We start from the raw sequence: 21,975 nt of genomic DNA, 5'->3' as shown, positions 1-21,975 counted from the left end.
GTGTGACCTTTTATTTTTTTAAAAAAAAATTGTCATGATATTTGTCTTGAAATATCATATATGTTTGGTATTTAACATTTGAATTTTGAGACTTTAGTTATTAGTCATGTGTTAGATATTAATTTACATATTTTTAATTAAAAAATAAAAAAAAAAAGTTATAATCCGACAACCCATTCCAAAATTTAAGGATTGGGTTGAGTTGGGTTGGAGACTTTTATTTGGATCATTTGGTTATCAACCCAACCAACCCGGAATTATGGGTTAATCTTAAAAACACCTTTAACCCAACCCAATCAAACCCATGTACACCCCTAGCCTCCAGCACCTTGACCCCTAATTATGATCGATATGCTTACAACCACCCAAATTTAGGAATCCAAGGTAACCCGCAAATTCGGCCGAAACCCCCCATATTGCCTAGAGTCCGACCACATCGCATCGACATTTAACTTCCAAAGGCCCTCATTAGGGGCTTTCCAACCACCTCTCCCACGATTGGGATCAAAATAGAAAAGGAGAGACTAACCCAAGTAAGCTTCGACCATCGCTTCCAGCTCCAAGATAAATGTCTCTTTCATCTGAAGACCATTGGTTGAAACAAATAACATTCTTTTAATGAAAATTGGGTAATCAATGGAGCATTTGGGGCAAGGAATTTGTTATTATAGTTGGGTTATGATAATTTGTCTTTGGAGTGTAGATTGTTTTAATTTGGGTTATAATAGTAGGTGTTTGAGGTGTAAACTATTTTAGTTTGACAAAGAAATAGTAAACACCGTAAAAGAGAATAAAAAAAATGAAGGTAAAATAGTAAAAACTGTAACAAATGGAGGCTTTGAAATAGTGTTAACTGTAGCTAATTGGGGATTAAAAAATAGTATTATTGTATCGAGAGGTGGTTATTATAATCTTAGGATGATCCTTGTCCCAAACACATCGTAGAGGACGTTTGGGGCAAGGAATTAGTTATTATATTCCTATGTTATTATAGTTTGGTTATACTAGTTGTGTTTGGAGTGTAGATTATTTTAGTTTGGATAATAATAGTATGTGCTCAAGGTGTAAACTATTTTAGTTTGAGAATGAAATAATTATCATTGTAGCGAAAAATACAAAAATGATAATATAAAATAGTAAAAATTGTAGAAAAACAACAAATACGGTAACAAATGAGGGTTTTAAAAATAGTGTTGACTGTAGCTAATTGAGAAAAACAATATAGTATTTACGCAAGATGTGGTTATTATAACCTTAGGATAGTCCATGCCCCAAACACACTCTAAGTTTTTTTTTTTTAACATATGCATTTAATTACTTGTTTGATGACATCTCACGCCTTGAGGTGTTGTTTGGTAACTATTTATGTCTCGTTTGGTACATATTTTGTTTTTAAAAATTAAGTCTATGGACATTGCTTTCACTTCCAAAATTTTTCATTTGTTATCTATTTTTCACCAATGGTTTAAAAAACCAAGCCAAATTTTGAGAACTAGAAAAAGTAGCTTTCAATTTATTTATTTATTTATTTATTATTATTTTTTAATTTGGCTAAGAATTCAATTATTATACTTAAGAAAATTACAAATCGTTGTAAGAAATGTAGATGAAATAATCTTAGTTTTAAAAAACAAAAACAAAAACAAAAATCCAAATGATTACTAAACGAGGTCTTAATTCTTTTATTTTTAAAAAGTAAATCTATAAATACCACATTCATATATTACTTTCTCTACCTTTTGTTAACTATATATATATATATATATTATAATATATTATATTTCAAAATTCTTAAAAGTTGGCTAATAACTCTACTTTTTATATGGGAATATGAAAACCATGCATAAAATATTGTGAGAAAGTCGGCACACATTGAAAAAAAAAAGAACAAAAAAAAAAAAACAAGACCTAAACTTTTTAGGGGTGTTTGGGGCAAAGAGTTGGTTATTATACTCTTAGGTTATTGTAGTCGAGTTATAATAGTTTGTCTTTATGGTGTAGATTATTTTTGTTTGGATTATAATAATATGCGTTTGATGTGTAAAACTATTTCAATTGGATAAATAAATAGTAAATACTGTAACAAAAAAAAAAATAATGAAGGTAAAATAGTAAAAACTGTAACAAATAGTAAATACGGTAGAAAAATGGGATTTTGAAATAGAGTTTACTGTAGTATTATAGCCTTATGATAATGTTTGACTGTTGAAATTGAAAACTTAGATTCTCATTGAACATACATTTTAAATCATATCTAATAGATAAATTATTATTTTTAAATTAAATTTATAAATAACTAAATAAATTTTAAAGTTTAAAGACCTATTAGACAAAATAAAATAAAATATTAGGAACTTAGACACTTTTTGAACATTAATAATATTAACAATAATTAGATGTTGATTATGTAAGAATGTATCTGGAGAGATGCAATTCAGGTTACATATAATCATTATCATTTATATCGTACCACATCATTTATAATAATATTCATAACATCGTTTTATACAGATGGACTATTATAACATTTTTTAAGCTAAATTAAATATAACACAAGCTAAATTGAATATAACTCAATTGACATATGTTAGTAATTAATAAATTGGTCGTTCAAATTCTCTCATTCACATATATTGAAAAATCATGTTTTCATGTATAATTGACAACTCGTGTAACTCAATTGACATATGTTGATCTATATTGAAAAATTACATTTTTACATATAATTGACAACTCGTGTAACCTTCTTTGAAAAAAAAGAAGATGTTTTCAAATGATGAATTATCCATATCTAATATTAATTTTTAAAATATTTTAGCGATATATCATAAGATTGAGACTTCGTTGATGTTGATACACTTGGTCCATTTTTAGAAAAAAACACAATACACAAAAATAAATGAAATATAAAGAAGGAAATTTAAGATTCCGTTGCCGGGAATCGAACCCGGGTCTCCTGGGTGAAAGCCAGATATCCTAACCGCTGGACGACAACGGATGGTTGAAAGAAAGGGCTTCATTTTATTTTATAGAAGAAAAGGCGGCATTTTATTCTTTTATAAAATACTTCTAAAGTATAATGCGATATTTAAAAAACGAGAAAAAAGATTTTTTCCGTTGCCGGGAATCGAACCCGGGTCTCCTGGGTGAAAGCCAGATATCCTAACCGCTGGACGACAACGGATGATTTGAAGAAAAGGCGGCATTTTATTATTTTATAAAGTACTTCTAAAGCATAATGCGATATTTAAAAAAGAACGGGGAGAAAAACTTTTTTCCGTTGCCGGGAATCGAACCCGGGTCTCCTGGGTGAAAGCCAGATATCCTAACCGCTGGACGACAACGGATGTTGATGCTAGTTCTCTTTATATAACAAAAAGAAACAAGATAAATTGATTTTTTTTAAAAAAAAGTAATTGCAAAATCTTTAAAAGAAACAAAGAAGGAAAATGACGGTGAGATACAAAATAAGTTTCGAAAATGAGCCCACAAATAATTAAAATCGGTGAGATAATAGGATGTAAAAATATACCATCTCATGTTAAAATCCCAAACAGTCCTATTAATGCTTTATTTTTTCTTGTCACATTCTCTCTCTCTTCAATTAGTGCTTTAGTTTCAAGTCTTTCTAGTGTTAAAATTGAGCTTAACTCTATCAAATCTCAAGCAATATATATATATATATATAACTAATGGTTCTACAGTTAATTTTTATGCTAGCACTAATTGACGTAATATTTGTTTTGAGTAAAACCAACTACAAGAATTTCTAATGGTTCTACAGCTAAATTTTTATGCTACTTACATGTATTGTAGCTTTATAATATATTTTAGTGTTATATATGCAAATCTTTCTCATGCAAGAAAGAAAAAGGTAAACTTATCTATCTATTTATACAATTTCTTAAAATTTTTATCTTCATAAAGGTTGAACGATTGAAATTCCCCCTTCAATATGACAAAAGAAAAATCAAAGTTGAATAGTCCTTATAAGTTGACTAAGAAACACCAAAAGAATTGAAATAGAAAGTTCAATTATCATTTTGCTGCTTCCATACAACAGAATCACACTAACTATACACATGCAGACAGACATTATTACAAAGCTTAAAATGATCAAATCATCACATTGTTCCTCTCAATGGATAAACAAGTAATGTTCCATCACTCTCTTTAAACATCCAAGTTTTCCACAATCAAAATTTCAGCTACATAAGTCTAAAAAAAAAAAAATAAGGGTAAAAAAGAGACTTCAATGACTGTGGGCTTTGTCAAACGAACCGCCTCGTGAAGTTTCGAGTAGTTGCTCGATAGGTACGGACAAGCAAGCCAACCCCCACACCAATTCCTAAACAAACACCAAGCCCTATACCAACACCAACTCTCACACCTGCATTAAACCAGGAGAGTTCACCATCTTCATTGTCTAAATATTCTCTCCTCTTCCAGTACATGTTGTAGTAGTCGTCGTCACTGTTGTCGATGTCCCGTTTGTATCTTACATATTCAGTGGCCTACAAGAAGTAAACGGATATTTGAGGATATGAAGGCCAAAAGTGCATTAGCACAACCACCCTATAATCAAATAAGCTTAGCCGATTCGGGACTTGGGCTGCCATTACAAATTAAGAAGGCAGTTGAACTCAAGAAAGATTTAGCTAGTAGAGAAGAATATGGATTGAAATCCAAACAACATAGCATTATAGTAGGCAGAAAATGATGATTAATCCAAAATGAAAAGGCTAACAACTACACTGGATCAGGATGAAAATTAGGATTAAATTTTCTTTCTCAACAAGTAGGTGCATACCCTTGAATTTGATTTGGATGATATCATCAAGCATTTGATATAATTAAGATATTTTTGTATGGGGTTTATATACATATAGAGATTGACAATAAATTTAACTTGGCTATAAACAAATCAATCTAACCAGGAGAAGGTTAATGGAACTTGCAATATTTGTGTAAACAAACTCACAGGGTCCAGAAATCTCAAGTGGCGAACCCCGGAGTATCAGTGATGTACCTGTAAATCATATTCTGAGAATCGATCTTCATTAGATTCAGGTGTCTCAGATTCTGGTATGGCATCCAACATGGATTTCCAACTTTGCTTCTTCCGAGAACTTAGCTGCAAAGTTTTGGTCAAGATGATAGGATTTCCAGAGAAGCTACCAGCTACATAAACCTCGATTATCAGGGAAGCAGTTTCAGCTCCATTCATATGCTTTCCCTTCAAGAAGCCAACACCTAACTTCGACTCGCAGCTCATGTTCCACTTCTTCGCATTGCCTTTAGATTCCCCTAATAAACCATTACGATTTGCCATCTCTAGAATCCCAGAAAGAATCAAATCTTCCTTGTCATATACTTCAAACTTTACACTTCCACTCAACCTTATATTATCAGTAGTCACAAAAGTAACTTCTTCTGATTTCTTATCAGCCCTATCTCTCCTCAGGGAGGAAGAGACGCCCTCAGAGTGACTACTACATCTAACACCATTGACCTCAAAAAGGGTGTCGGGGCTGAGAGGGATATGGTTGAGTGTGAGGAACTCGGGTGTCAAGTTGTCCACTTGGAAATTACTGATCCTAACATAGAAGACTCTCAAATCAAGCCAAGATGATGAATACGCTTTAACACGAGGCTGGTGACGTGAGAATCTTGCAAGTTGAAGTTCATTATCGATCGATTCAACTTTTGGTAGTGTCTCAACAGCACCTTCCATGGTTAAAGGAGCTCAATTCCTACCCCAACTTATCGAAATGGCAATAACATGGGAGGAATCATCCAAGAGTAGATCAAAAGGCAAATCTAGGTTGTCTCTCAATTCAACCCTGAAATATACACATTGCTAAGATCATTAAAATAAAAAACAAACTGACAAACCCAACCAAAATGACAGGTAATCAAGTTCATAAATAGAAAACTAATTTCCAGCAATAGAAACCCTTAAATTAAGGGGAGTGAAAAACAAAATAAAAGAAGTTCCAATTCAGGCCAATTCAAATCACATGGCAAACCCAACCGGCCACACAAGTTGAATGAGATCCAAGTATCCAAACAAAGAGGATAAGAAGCAGACTATGCAATGAACTCCATCAGTTGCATACGTATAATCTGTGGATGTTAATGAAAGACATACAAACACTTAATTGAAAGAGAGATTAACTAAGAAAATACAAATGAAACTCCTCAGATTTGAATACACAGAAGCCGTTAGCAGAAAGAGAATCCACCCCAACCACGAATTAAAGCTTGCAAAGTCACAAATCCAAATAGTTCTGATGAAAAAGAAAATACCCAGATCTCTTTTTGGCAAAATTTGATCAAATTGAACTTCTGACTCACCTGATAAAACGTCTTGGAACAATAGTTCTATACTGAGCGCCTCCTCCAAGAACCTGCCAGCCTCCAGCAAATTGAACAAACCCACATCACACGAGATAGAAGCAGCCAAGAAACCCTTGGTCTGTATTGTTTCAGAATTACATCGAACCCACAAATAAAATAAAAAGAAAAAACAGAGAGAAATCAAAACCCCTTTTCACAGTTGGATAAATACGTATAAAATAAACTCACACGTCAAATCCAGCAATCAAATTCTCGATAAAGACTAATATCTATAGTTATCCCTCTGCTTGTGCTAAGAGTGTCCTCAAATCGCTTTCAAGCTACACGATTAAAGCTTTTGATTCCAAGCCAAGAGAAAGTGGGCAGTACCCTCCACACAAACAAATTACCGGGTCCCTCGTCACCCAATTGAAATCTGACGGTAAGAAACGATTATTAATCCAAATTGAGCTAAAGCATTGAGGTGGGTCTACAGGAAAAAGTATGAAAATGATGAAAATGGGAACAAAATCCAGAAGCTTGTGGGAGCAAGAACGAAAACCACCCGTTTTCCTCAAGAAAGTGATGGGAAATTACTCGAGAAGAAGAAGTAAATCTGAAGAAAAGAAAAGAAAAGAAGAGAAGATGGGGGAAAATATGGGAGAGATCGATCTTATCCATTAGCAAGGAGTACGGATTGGCGCAAGGGCAGAGCGTTGACGCTCAAAGATTGGTGACGATGACCGGAACCATAGCGCGGCTAGTGGCATTGCGTTAGGACCGTTGTCCATTCTTATGGCCACGTCTTAGTAAAGCTTGTAATATAAGAAAGCCCATGGGCCGTCTTTTACCGTTTAACATTATCAGGCTGTTTTCTAAAATACAACCCATCGAATCCAAATAAATATAGTAAAAATTTTATAATCTAGACATCGATAGAAGTCTACCAGTGTCTAATAATATCTATCATTCATAGATTATGAAACTTTACTATATTTGTAAATATTTTTAACAGTTTTATCATTTGAAATAATTTCTCTTCTTATTAATATTTTTTCTTTTTCTTTTTTGAGAAAAACGTTATTTAGGTCTCGTTTGGTAACCATTTGATTATTTTTATTTTTGTTTTTGAAAATTAATCATATTTTATCCACATTTCTTACAATGAATTGCATCTTTTTTAAGTACAAAATTCTCAAGCAAATTCCAAAAACAAAAACAATTTTTTAAAAGTTTATTTTTTTAGTTCTCAAAATTTGGTTTGATTTTTTTGACCATTGGTGAAAAGTAGATAACAAATGAAGAAATTTAGAGGTGGAAGTAATGTCCACATATTTATTTTTAAAAAACAAAAACTAAAAATAAAATAGTTATCAAACGAGGCTTTAATATTTAAAAAATTGGTGAATATCTGCTTGCATTTGTTGATGCTTCTCGACTTTTTTGGAATGTAAAACTATAATTTTATCAATAAATCTGTTTTAAGATTATATTACAAATTTGGTCACAGAATTCGGAGAAAGTTATAATTTATTCGTTGGGTTTTATTATTTGAATTTAGTCTCATAAGAACTATTTATGAGATCTTATCAAACTATAAGGGGTTGTTTGTTTTTTGAGAATGCAAATGGTCGTAAGAATATTTTAAGAACTATTTAACATCCTTAGATAATCATATCTATTTTGTAAGAATATTTTTTAAGATATCTAGGAATAATTGGATAACCGTGTAATAGATTTATAATATTTAAAAAAATGCCCATACAACTATTCATTAATATATAATTAATTTGATTTAATTTGAAGTTATATAACACATTTGTTTTTATTGATTTGATTTTTTTTTACAAAATTGATATATTTTCATTATTATTATTTTTAACAAAATAATATATATTAATTTAAGAATGTTTCTAGTAAGAAATATTAATTTAAATTTAAATATGAACATCTTTCTAAAAAACAATAGAAACAAATATAATATAATGAGATACATAGTTGGCGGTATTTATTTTAATTATAAAATGAAAACAAAGAAGGTTGATTATATATATATATAGAGAGAGTGTGTTAAAAAGGTAAAATGTGGATGCTTTCAACATGGAAATCCTAAAAGCCCATGTTTCCGATGGCATCTAGGAATCTTCAATGTCCAACATCTTACATTACCTAAAAATAGACATATAATCCAAATGCTCATTCTTAGAAATCTGGAGTTTCATGAAACAAAGGATCCCTAAGAGGCCGTTTGTTTTTTGGGGAATGTAGATAACCAAAATCTTAGATGCTCGAAATTATATATATATTAGAAATTATAGATGACTGACATTTTTAGACTACCATGTTTATTTTGTAGGAATATTTTTGCAGATATCTGAAAATATTCTGATAACTATGTTTGTTTTGTAAGATTTCTACTTGGAATTGTCTTAAATTTATATAAAGTTCAAAGAATGGCCTCATGACTATTTATTACTTTATAATTAATTTGATATGATTTGTACTTATCTAACATATTCGTTTTTATCAATTTTAATTTCTTCCAAAATTATACAATTTATATTATTTGTATATGTTATTTTTCTCAATATAATAATATATCATAATTTAAGATTTTTATAAAATAAATATTAATTTAAAGTTAAATTTGAATATATTGCTAAAAAATAATAGGAATAATGATATAACTAAAAATATATGATATAGATGATTGAAAATATTTATTTTAATTATATAATGAAAATTAAGATTAATATATATATGTAAAATAGAAAAAAAGGAAGGACAAAAAGTAAAACGAGGATGCTTCTAACTCATAAATCTGGAAAATCCATGTTTCAAGAAGACATCCAAAGCTCTCCAGATGCCTTCCGTCTGAACACCTTAGGATGCTAAGAAATATTTAGATATTGGGGCATTTAACAATACTGTAAAAAAACACGGTAATTATCACATCCCCTTCCAGATTACCTCCTCAACCTAGGAGGAGATGGAACAATAGTAGGTGCCAAACCTCTTATGACATCCACTGTCCCTTAGCTCTTAAATACCGGTACTCTTGAATAAATCAGTGATAGAATAGACAATATTTTTCAACAATTCATGCAACGATCTTAAAGCAACATTTATTTATATACACAAGCCAAAAGAGTTCATATTACAAGTTCCCCCTCTAAAGTTTACCCTCATCCCTAATATGCAGATGTTGTTATACAAAGTCATTCACCTAACTATCAAACTCTGGATGCCCTTATAGTTCTGAATCTTTGAGTAGCAGATTGACAGATCAACTAGGCTCCAGGGTATAAACCACTACCTGGGAAGAAAACGTAAACATGGAAAAGAATGAACTAACGGCCAATGAGTGACAAATAAAACATGTTTCCAAACATAATCACATTCAATCATCCTTTTTGTAAACCTCAGGGTTTTAACCCGGAACATCAAATATAACATTCAAGATAATGTTATAAAAATGTTGGAAACATCGAATAACATTCGTTAGTGTGGAAATTATCATTCACCAGTCTTGGTTGAGGGAGAGCCCATTTGCTCAATCGCTCGATGTCGAGTCCTTAGTTGGTGTGGAGTAATCTTAACATAACCAACGTCGAATAATACCTAAGTGCACAAGGTTAATTTTTAAATACCGTCATACCTTAAGTACCAAGGGACCCAAATACCTTCTCATAGTCCTTCAATATTGGGTTTCCTCAATAGCTGACCCAAATACCTTATCCTAGTCCTTCAGTATTGGGTTTTCTCAGTAAATGACCTAGATACCTTATCCTAGTCCTTCAGTATTGAGTTTTCTCATTCAATCGTCAAATTTATTTAAGTACTCAGTTTTAAGCGATCAAACATTCCAGTAACATAAACATCATAAAAATAGAGTTACTGAGGAGCATCTATACTCAAGGAATGCTTTATAAAATATGCTTCTAAGCATTTAAAACTAAGTATGCTTAAGAAATTTATTCAGAAAAGCATACTTAAAACTCATTTTAAACAATGAGAATAACATGCTTGGGAAAACCCGTAAATAAGTAAAAATTACAAAATCATTAATTTATTTGAAAAAACATGTCACTCACTCTTAATCGGCAGTAGCTCTTTCCCCTAGGTTCTTGCTTAATTTCCCAAGTTCTCCCTCGAATCTCGATCCTGTACTGAGTTAGAATAACTTTAGGATCTCGTGTTTAGGGCTAAATTAACTTTAAAACACCTCCAAGGCCCTAAACCTTACTTACCAATGCAGTAAGCATGTTTCAAACTAACTCAGGATAGTTGTTGGGTGCATAACAGTCTTCCTCAGCACAATCTGGGCTCATGAACTACCTGTTGGGATTGGTGTCCTCGATCTTTTATAATCTCGTAGTTTGTAAACTTTGTATAAACATATTGTTGTTAATAAAATAAGTGTTACTTTTTAAGCATATACTCAATCCAATAAACTAAGATCCGAGGTTATTTCATGTAATTTAAATAAGTATGTAAAGACATACAAATATATCTTATTTAAATAATAACCTAAACAGTCTGTATTAGATGGATAAGTTTGGGTACTTTATCCTGGTGACACTACGGATACGACCCGCTTTGTAGGTGTTACAAGTGTTGTAAAGTGTTACAAATGATCTGATCTTGATCATTCATGTGGAGACATGTGAGCAGGGGTATCCTATACAAAGAGTTTGTATAAGACCGGACCGTGAAATGATTAGTCTCTTTATATAATGCCGTTAATAATAGAGACTTACATTTCATTAGGATGACCATAGGTGACATGACTTGAATCCTGAGTGAGTTGTGAACTCTGCTCATGGAGATGGTCATTTTGATTTTTATGGGTGAGAGTGGTCAGATTGCCAACTCAACAAGCCTACCATTTTGGGGATTCATCTGATTGGGTAGGTGGGAACACAACTACATGAGACAGAATTCACTCCTTCTCCTATGTAGGGGCAAGTAGATAAATTGCTCCCTTAGGGCTAATTCCGAGGCTTGAACATAGTGGCCACACCCTCTCTTGGCCCGAGAGGGACTTGGTCATGTTAGACTATGACTTATTGTTCATTAGAGGGATCATTAGTATTAAGAAGTTAGATGTAACTACAGGGGCAAAACGGTATTTTTGGTCCAGCTGTACTTACGAGCAATTTGTGAAGAGTCATCGCACTGTTGATTATTTTTATCCAATTGACACAAAAAATATTTGTAGTGCGAAGAGTGAAGTTGTTGGTTATTAGTGGAATGATTGACAATTAACGAATGTTGGATAATTTAATTGAAGAGTTTAATTAATTATCAGAGTACCGTTGGAGCTTCAATCTACAGGTCCATAAGGTCCCCTTTGTAGCTCAACATGGATTTAATTGAGAATCATTGGATTAATTTTAAGTGTTCATTAATTGAGAGAATTAATTATATATGATATAATTAATTAATTTAATTATATATTTGAAATAATTAATATAATGTATTTGATACATTATAATATAAAGTAATTTGAAAGGAATTTGAATATGATTCAAATACTAATTATATGAATGAGACTCATGTAATTAATATAATTTATATTAAATACCATAAATAAGTTGAGAGGAATTAAATATTTGAATATGATTCAAATATTAATTACATGAATAAGATTCATATAAGTGAAATTAATATAAATATGATTTATATTAAATGCCATGTATGGTTGAGAGAAAATATATCTATAGGTTATATTGTATTTGATACAAATATGTAACTATAGATTTTGTGTTATATGGGATATAATATATATATATATATATATATATATATAATAATAAGGTTGTTATTATATGTATAATTATTATTAACTAATTTTATTAACTTAATATTAATTAATAAAGGGAGAGAGTTACAACTCCCTCCTCCTAATTTCTCTCAACCAAGTACGTAGAGTTAGAGAGATAGATGGTGTTGGATTCATCTTTTCTCTATGGATGACTGAGAAAAACGTTCTCTCGAAAAAGAAAAAGAATCACATAGAAGAGAATAGTTCTCTAAAAATTCCTCTCCTCCTCTCCATCTCCCTTCCCTCTTCCAAGGATTTAAGAAAAGCCCACAACTCTTGCTTGAATCTTTTGTCCCAAGAGAATACAGAGGGTTCTTAAGTGGTGGTGTCTTGTTTGGAGAAGGAGATCTGTTCGTGACTTGTTCGGGGGATTCTTGAAGAAAGTGTTCTTGGAAGGTAATGTATGTGACAGATGGGTCAAGGCTAATGATATAGCTTGTGCTTATATCCTCGCCAACTTATCTGATGTGTTGACAAAAGAAGCATGAGGATATAAATACTGCCAAAGAGATTATGGAATCTCTGCGAGGGATGCCATTAAGCATGTTTAAAACAGTCACATTAAAGTGGGGACCAATGTTTGTGAACATGTCTTGGACATGATGGTCCACTTTAATATGAAAAAGTAAACGACGGTGTCATGAACAAGAGAAGTCAAGTTGGTTTTATTCTAGAATCTCTTCTGAAGAGTTATTTACAATTTTGAATGCATTAATGAATAAAATTTGACTACTTTGCTGAATGAGTTACAGGCTTACTAGACAATGTTGAGAACAAAGGGTTTGGTGCCAAAAGTAAATGCTACTACTGCCGAGAAGTGAGGAATGTCCTCTAAGCCTGAAGTTGCTTCCTCTTCAAAGAGTAAGAGTATTCTTGTGAAGAAAGGCAAAGGGAAAGGGAAGAATAAGCCTACTGAATTGAAAGGCAAGGATAGCGTTGCAAAGGGAAATGTTTCCATTGCAACGATGAAGGGCACTGGAGGAGACACTGTCCTCAATATCTAATCGAGAAGAGAGCAGAGAAAAGGTAACCAGACTAACTTGACCCTGGGACCATCTACTTAGCTCATCTAGTGGGAGAAGTTGCTACTTGTTTTTAATTGTTAAAACTTGTAAAGAACAAATTGTGTATATTTTTGTGTTAAATGAAATGTTCATTTTCAAAATTATGTTTGTTCTAGCAACCTTTGTTAAGAAACAAATTATTAAATGCCATTTGTAGATATTCAGATATCTAAATGGCTAGATCAAAGTATAGAAAGTTTAAAGATTTCTAGATCTGACTGTTAAAAAAGGGTTGTTGAGACAGGTTAGATGCATCTTGCTCAAAGAGTTGAGAGTACCTCAATGTAGTGGGAGGAAAGTGTGCTTCCTGGCCATTATTGAGATTAAGATGCAATCCCCTTATAGTTTTATCTAAAACCTTTTGTATACTAAAATGTTTACAATAATTCTCTCGGCTAAAGTATTTGAGAATTACCTAATAGGACTAGGAATACCAGATAACCTAGGGCAAGTGAGAGAAATATTGGGTATACAGATACTGAATGGTAAAAGATGGGTATGGGATGCCCTAGTTTATTGTATTTCTCTATAAAACTCAGAAACTCAGTCTTATATATCGGATGTATAAGTTACCACTGGAGTTTTAGTCCAAGTGGGAGTTTGTTGGGTTTTATGTCCTAAAACTCGTGGTATGTAAACAATGGAGTTTATTCTGAAAATTCAATAAAGATGTTATTGAATAGATCTATTACTTGAATAGAAATCCAATAAACCTAAAAGTTCCTTGACTATTGGATGAGTACTTGAACTTTATGTGGAGACATAAAGGTAGATCAGGTTCGAGTAAATAGTCAAAATGATCTATAGTACATGGATAAGGTTGGATACCTTATTCTGGTAACACTATTAGATACGACCTGCTCTGTAGTTGTTACAAGGAGTTGTAAAGTGCTACAAACGAAGTGATCCTAATTCGTTCATGTTGGACATGAGAAGTGGGGGTGTCCTTGTGCAAAAGAGTTTGTACAAGATCGGACCACGAAATAAATCACTCTTACTTTATAACGTTGTTTGCTATTTAAGACTGACTATTTCAAAGCGATGATCTAGGTAACTTGACCTTAATCTTGAGCTAACTATGAACTCCTATTTATTCGGGATTACCCTTAGATTTTCCTAGGTGAGGGTTGGCTCAACAGTGCCGACTCAATATGACTGCCATTTCAGGGGTAAGACTGGATAGATAGCTGGGGATATAGGGTGCAAGAGGGAATTCACTCCTACTCGCTTTAGGGATAGTCAAGAGGTTGTTCCCGTAAGTGCTGATTCTGAGGCTTGAGCAAGGGATCCCACCCTCTCATTTGGCATGATAGGGATTCAGTTTTGTGATTGGATCACAAAACAATTGTTCATTAGGGGATCAATGGGGACTTAAGGAACAAGAGGTAATTTTGGGGGTAAAATAGAGATTTGACCCAGCCGTTATTGCGAACAACCTGTGAAGGGATAACTTACTAATCATGGTTATATCGAATGGACATAATATATCTACAGTGAGGGGAGTTCAACTATGGGCTTTAGTGGAGTGACCCATTAGTTAACGAATGAGGGTTAGATCGGTCTAATGAGTTTAGTCGATTAATCTCAGATCGTTGGAGCCCATGATCTGTAGGTCCATGAGGTCCTCCTACTAGCTCGAAAATGGATAGCTCTAGAGTAGCGTGATAAATTAATTTGAAGCGTTCAAATTAGAATCAAATGGAATTGGAGAAAATATATATTTAAATATATGAAGATGAATTTGTGTAAAGATTAATTTAATATTAGATATTAAATTAATTAGAATTATTTAAATTGTTTAAATAATTATTTATTAATTTTATTAGAAAATTAATTTTTGAAATTAATTTGTGAAATTAATAAATTTTGATTTTAGAAATAAAATATGATTTTAAATTCAAAATGAATTTTTGGAAATTGGAAAATCACACAAAACTTGAAAATAGGTTTTCATGTTCATCTTCAAAGTAACTTACAAGGAACCTACTTTCTCCTTTGGTTTACTCCAAGCACGAGCTGTATCCCATGCAGCACATCTCTTTGCATGATAATCTGCAATATATTGAAGATATTGGAGTAAAGAAAGGTAAACCGACTGAATTTTTGCTGAAAAATTCAGATGAAGAAGGTGTTCTTCAATGGGTTCTGTCCAGTGAGTTTTCTCCATATTCCTTTTGATTCCAGCTTATTTTGAGTTCCACAACTCAATCTAGAGCATCAAGATGATAGTAGGGAAGATCTTGAGTTTTTCTTTATTATTGCATGCTATAATTTATGTAAATGCATATCTTGTTCTTGTTTTATTGTAAAACTTAAATTCAATGAAAAATAAAAATTGGGTTGATCTTGCTTCCGCTCAAGGATCTCTCCTCAGTTAAAGTTCTTTCACTACCCTGACCAATGCATGGTCACCAATCTTGGATGCATGGCTTCCTCCTCCAACGTATGGTCTCCCTTAAATCTCTCCAATCATTCTTTTTTTTAGTCCTCTAGCAAGGTTTGAGAGTTAGATAGTGAGAAATGACCCCTTTGGAGGTATTTATAGGCAAACTCAATTTATTGTCATCATCCCTCAGGCCTCCAACGCATGCCACCTTCTACTTGAGGGAATCCAAGTGTATCTTTCATGCTAAGTCAACACATAACTAGTGCCACCTCCTACTTGCATGAGATTTTGAGGTGTCTTCTTCTAGAGGTGTCCAATGCATAGCTTCTCCCTAAGGTGTCATTTCATCCTTTAGCGTGCTCCAATATGCGTCCACCTTCTCCTTGGCTTGGCCAAGGTTTCACTTGGTTGAGCCACGTACCCCTTCTTGTTGTCAATCTAACCTTACTCCCTAAGTTTCCAAGACCAACGCAAGGTACCATCTTCTAGACGCATGGTTGCCTCCCAACCACCTCATATGTGTCCATTATCTCTCTCAATGTGTCCAGATGATGTGATTAATGCATGGTCCCCTTATTGGATCATCAATTTGTCCCCTAACTCATCCCATAGTCTCAAAATTAGGGTATGCATCCAAGACATGCGTCCAACTTATTTTGGTATGTGTTTACCTAGGTTTTTTTTTTAGCCTTTTTGATGTATCTCTTTCTAAAGGTTTATCTTATGCTCCCACTTTGCTCCTAATTAGTCCAAGATGAAATTCACAAGGTCCCTCATACGTCCAAATTCCTTCTTATGCTCTAGTACTCTCACCTATGCATCCATCACCCTATTCTTTAGGGTTTCCTCCACTAGTTGTGTTCTATGTTGCTCAACACTTAGCCAATTTTCCTCTTTCACCGCCCCATGTGGCCACACTATGTTCACAACATAGTTTGAACACTTATAAAATTTTTGACTCCAACTACTATACCTCCAATACTTAGAACTTTTTTCTTGTTCTAAGGCATAGTTTAAGGACTTAGCCAAACCTTTTCCTTATAAGGCTTTACCTCTGAGTTCTCCTCTTCCATCTAATGAATCTTACAAGGCTTGGGTGTTACAGTAATCCAGATGCCCACTTCATGGAAATCTAGGATGCCCGCGAAACAAACGACCCTTAAGAGTAAATTCTATATTATAAAATCATAGAGAGTAAATTATAACTTCATCTAAATCATATGGACTAAATTTATAATTTAACCACCTTTTATTATTTCTTTAGTTCAAATATATATGGGGTAAAAAATCAAAGGTTTCGTTCATTCAGTTTTTTCTTTTTTTTTAAAAAAAAAAAAAAAATTCAAAACCACACATATTTTCTCTCAAATTCTTAGTATGGTTTGCATTTTCCAAGGCCCTATTTGGCAACCATTTGAATTTGAATTTATAATTTTTGAAAACTAAGTATATAAACGTCATCTCTACCTCTAAATTTAATAATTTGTCGTTTAGAGTCTATTTGAAATGACTAGAGAAAAAAGATATTTTTCCAAAAAAGATATTTTTATTTTTATTTTTAAAATAAAAACGGTTTAAAATACACTTTAAAAAGTTATTTTGAGTAGTTGTCAAACAATTCAACTTTTTTCCAAAATGATATTTCAAAATTAAACGCTCGAAAAACTAAACCAAATACATCCTTACTTTCTACCTAAGTTTTTAAAAACCAACTAATTTTTTAAAACTAAAAAAAGTAGTTTTAAAAAATTTGTTTTTGTTTCAAAAATTTAGCTAAACATTCAACTTCATTTAAGAAATATAAAAATCATGGTAAGATATTAGAGAGGAAACATGGTTAATTTTCAAAAGCAAAAAATAAAAAATTAAATAGTTACTAAACAGGGTCTAAATAAAATAGTTGGATTTTTAACCAACTTCAAAATAATAATAATAATAATAAACATTTCTTTTAAATTATCAAAACTTAGTTTTTTTTTTTTTTTTTTTTTGGAAATATTGGTAAAAATAGATAACAAAGTAGAGACGTCTAATTTTCCCACGGGGATGAGGTCCATGGGTCCCACAGGGCCCTGCCCGCAACGTAGCGGGGATTTCCCGATTAGGTAGGGAATGGGAGAGGGAGTGGGGAAAAAAAAATTCCCCATGAGCTAAATAAGGGACGGGGGCGGTGAATGCATTTTCTGTTCCCGTCCCCTTCCTCGACCCCGGCCCCGCCCCGTTCTCCACCCCTGCCTTGATTAGTTTTTACATATTTATTTAGTATAGTAATCTAATGATATGTTATTATTATTATTATATTAATATTGTATTTAAATTTCAAATTTGATTATTTATTGGGAAAGATAATGAATATGTTTAAATTGAATATTTAAATTTAGATTATATATGTGAATAATTTGATTTATATTTATTTCTTTCTACTAAAAAAATTAATTAGTTTTTTTAGGCCAAAATTTGAGTAATTTATCTTTAAATTCAAATTTTCATTCAAAACTAACCATAATAAACAATTTAGTGATAAAATTAATTATTTAATTAAAATTTGCTCATATTGGTGATTTAAATTTATTGACTTTTTTATAAAAAAAAGTAACGGAAAAAATTTCCTGCGGGGAACCCGATCCCTGCGAATTCCCCACGGAGAATCCCGTCCCGATCCCTGCGGGGAATTTCATGGGGATGAGGAATGAAATAGGAAATGGGGACGGGGATGGAGAATGGAATCCCCGGCCCCGTCCCGTGGACATCTCTATAACAAAGTAATAAATTTAGAGATAAAAAAAGGCATTTGTAGACTTAATTTTCAAATACTACAAAAGATTAAGATTATCAAATGAGGTATAACCATTTTATTGTTTGGTCTATGGTCCATACTGTAATTAGTTTGTGGTCAAAATGGAAGAATGAATAAATAAATAAATAAATAAGTTGTCATCCAAGTTAATCAATTATAAATTAATTCACATGGTATAGTTGTAATTAATTACGCTAAAATTTTTTATAAAACATGGTATTTAGTATTATTTTTTTAGTTACAATATAGTTAGAGGATAATGAAGAAGAGATAGGAGAAAAAAGAGGAAAATAGAGAAGTAAAACGAACTGTTTTTGTTCATATACTTACAATATGTTAAAAGGTTCTTTTTGTAATGAAATAAGAAGAATATGAACAACAAAATAACAATGAAAGCATGACAAGAGAGAAAAGTAGAAATAAAGAAGTAGAGAGCTAATATTGAACTCAACTGTGGTGTCCTCTACGAAGACACCTTACAACCATATTTATGGGCATGGTGGAGTATATGTTACAAGGTAAAACTTAATAGGGGAGGTTATAGGATTGGATAGCCGATGAATTTTATAGGTTTACTCCCCCTATAAACTTCATCGGCTATCCAGTCCTATAACCTCCCCTATTACTCCTCCCCATGAAAACATTTACTTTTGAAAACCTTAATGATGTATGAGGCTAGCCAATAGTGTTATTATATAAAGATGATAAAGCATAAAGTACCAACATCACTATTCCACGAATTTCTTCAAATGACGACTTGTGAGACTTATTGACGAAGGTGTTACCTGGAACAACATTTGAGAAGTTAATACACAACACTTGTATATGACAACCAAGAGTATCAAATGATGTTTTCATGAGGGGGAGTAACTTAATAGGGGGGGTTATAGGATTGGATAGTCAAGGGAAAAAGAGTGCAACACATTTATTCCGCTTCATGAAAACATCATTTAATACTCTTGGTTGTCATATACAAGTGTTGTGTATTAACTTCTTAAATGTTGTTCCAGGTAATACTTTCGTCAATAAGTCTCCGAAGTCATCATTTGAAGAAATTTGTGGAATAGTGATGTTGGTACTTTATGCTTTATCATCTTTATATAATAACACTATTAGCTAGCTCGTACATCATTAAGGTTTTTATCATAATTAAAGTAGTTGTTATGATCTATTTCATAAACTACCATAATACAAAAATTCTACTATATGTACTAAGTAACTTGTTTTAAGATCTAGTTCTTATGAGTTAGATAAGTAACTTGTAACTTCACAATCAACTAGATCATAAATAAATTTATGAGAATAAAATAAATCCATGTAAACTAATTCTCAAATAAAAACATAACATATTTTTAACTCTATTCTAATATCTTTTCTTGGAAGAATATTATATATATGCTACGATAGGTAATGTATAAAGTAAAGATATAAGTACACTTATTTTAAAAAAAATTATGGTTTTTCAGGACCCAAAGTTCTTCATTATCTTTCTGACATCAAATGATATAAACTTTTCACACCAAATGAATGAACAATCATAGAAATATTTAATGGTGGAATAGTCCATATAAGATCTTATATGTATATATATTGATGCAATTCCATTTGCATTATGCCTTATTTTCAAGCTAAGGTAAACCTTATCATCTCAATTTATTTCTTAAAAAAATTTATTTGCCTTTGAAATCTCTTCAGGAATTTATGCTTAAATTATCAATATATTTATATATCATAAATCTCAAGATGTGATTTCTTAATAAATGCATATGGACAAATAAAGGTTATTTTTATACACTCATAACAACAAATATTTAACAAAATAATTATATCACATTCTTCAGGAATGTTTTATATACATTTTTTTAATATTTGAATGATATGAATTTGGTACCTCTAATCCTTTAGGGATATAGTTATTGAAGAGATTCAAATAAATGTATAATGACTTCATCCATAAAATATATGTTAAGCTTTTCATAGACAACCAAACACACTTGATATCTTATGGTATTGTATCCTCCCTAGGAGAATATGTCTCATTATAATCAATACCATTTCTTTGCGAGAATTATTGTGGAACTTGTCTCGCGTTATATAATGTGATCTCATTCTATTTGTTTTTCTTACAAATATTCACTTGTATCCCACATGTTTGACATTCTTTAATGTTTGAACTATTAGTTCTCACGATTTGAAAAATAAGTTTATTTCTATTTGATTGTTTCTTTCTACATAAGTCAATCATTTCTACGCCGCGACATTTTCTCTCTCAATATACCTGAGAATATAATACTCATTTTCATAAATAATATCATGAGCAACATTGTATGCAAAAATGTTGTCAATTATTTAAGTATGGTTCCATCTTTTTCTTGTCATGACATATAATTTATCAAGATCTCTTTATTATCCTCATTTACTTCAAGATTCTTATGAATGCTCGTATTTAAGATTTCTGCTAGAATATCCATATTCTTAACTGAGTCATTTTGATCATTGAGTACCTTTTTCGAGGATCTTTATCTTTGAAACCCAAGTGTCTATCACACAACAGATATGTTACAGACTCATTAATATTAACAACTTATTGCATTGGAATATCAATTTTAGATGATATATTTGCAACCATTATATATAACTTAGTCACTTTCTTGCAACTGTAAATGTTTTATAAAGACATCTAGCATTAATTTACAATATTTTACAAATGAATATCTTTTGAACTTCTGGTTCAAAGTGATCTGTATGATGATCAAAATGAGACAATACTTATGTATTTTATTCAATTTATTTTTCAAACTTTTCCTTAACTCTTCTCCCTAATGTTGAAAAATTTGTCTCATTAATAACAATTAAATTGTATGGTAAATAATCCACCCATTAGGGGTTCAAGTAATTAATTGATGTAAAATCAATTTCAAAATAGATTCTAATTGCTCAATCATCTTAATTGTTGTTGTGGAACAATTTAAACATTTACTGCATATCTTGCATATGAAATATATTTGGCTTCTGGTCATAAGCTCATCAGTCGTTGGTCAAGCATACATAATAACATGATCTCATATATAGATCTACAAGTTTTGCTATTTGAACATAAGCTATAGGATGTTCAACACTTATCTCAATCAATTATCAAATGTTTGGGATGCGAACTCACTAGCATTATCAAAACAAAATAATAAGTATATATGTGACCATCAACTGGATGCGCNATTATCAAATGTTTGGGATGCGAACTCACTAGCATTATCAAAACAAAATAATAAGTATATATGTGACCATCAACTGGATGCGCAAAAAAAAAAAAAAAAAAAACATAAAACCATCAATCTGTTCCAAAAGTAGGAAATGTTCAATTTCAGTTTTAACTAGTGAGAGTTTGATAATTAATCTCTTGAGAACACGACACTATGGCAATTTATTAGGTGGAAGAACCTTCTAGTTCTTCAATGGATTGTCAATGTATATTTTCAATAATTATTTTTACTATTGACCCAAAATGACTCATCCTGTAAAAGAAAAATATTTTTGGATCAATGAACTTCAGGTTCATTGTTGC

At 31.8% G+C, this 21,975-nt stretch overlaps 1 protein-coding gene and 3 non-coding genes across 5 annotated transcripts; all 4 read right to left on the bottom strand.

Moving 5' to 3' along the window:
- Window positions 1-2,926: 2,926 nt before the first annotated feature.
- On the bottom strand, window positions 2,927-2,998 carry TRNAE-UUC. The gene has a single exon. It is a non-coding gene; the product is annotated as a tRNA-Glu (tRNA).
- A 114-nt stretch (window positions 2,999-3,112) lies between these two features.
- On the bottom strand, window positions 3,113-3,184 carry TRNAE-UUC. The gene has a single exon. It is a non-coding gene; the product is annotated as a tRNA-Glu (tRNA).
- Window positions 3,185-3,275: 91 nt separating this feature from the next.
- TRNAE-UUC lies at window positions 3,276-3,347 on the bottom strand. The gene has a single exon. It is a non-coding gene; the product is annotated as a tRNA-Glu (tRNA).
- A 670-nt stretch (window positions 3,348-4,017) lies between these two features.
- On the bottom strand, window positions 4,018-7,117 carry LOC120075800 (uncharacterized protein At1g01500). 2 transcript variants are annotated; one of them, XM_039029475.1, is made up of 3 exons: window positions 6,310-7,117; window positions 5,030-5,843; window positions 4,018-4,514 (listed from the first exon to the last, which is right to left on the bottom strand). In XM_039029475.1, the coding sequence occupies exons 2-3, from the start codon at window positions 5,732-5,734 to the stop codon at window positions 4,272-4,274; spliced, it is 948 nt and encodes a 315-aa protein (XP_038885403.1). In that variant the 5' UTR covers window positions 5,735-5,843; window positions 6,310-7,117; the 3' UTR covers window positions 4,018-4,271. The 2 variants fall into 2 exon arrangements, with proteins under 2 accessions (XP_038885403.1, XP_038885402.1); XM_039029474.1 differs by having other exon boundaries at window positions 6,358-7,117.
- Window positions 7,118-21,975: the final 14,858 nt, after the last annotated feature.

The sequence above is a fragment of the Benincasa hispida genome, chromosome 4 (assembly GCF_009727055.1).
Source record: "Benincasa hispida cultivar B227 chromosome 4, ASM972705v1, whole genome shotgun sequence".
NCBI classification, from domain to species: domain Eukaryota; kingdom Viridiplantae; phylum Streptophyta; class Magnoliopsida; order Cucurbitales; family Cucurbitaceae; genus Benincasa; species Benincasa hispida.
This window is presented reverse-complemented; position numbering and strand designations above follow the sequence as displayed.

Bases quoted from the DNA above. Each gene is read 5' to 3' on its own strand.
- LOC120075800 (XM_039029475.1), bottom strand. From the start codon at position 5,734: ATGGAAGGTGCTGTTGAGACACTACCAAAAGTTGAATCGATCGATAAT. The intron at 4,515-5,029 runs GTACATCACTGA...TACTTCTTGTAG, and splicing joins TCTCAGAATATGATTTACAG to GCCACTGAATATGTAAGATA.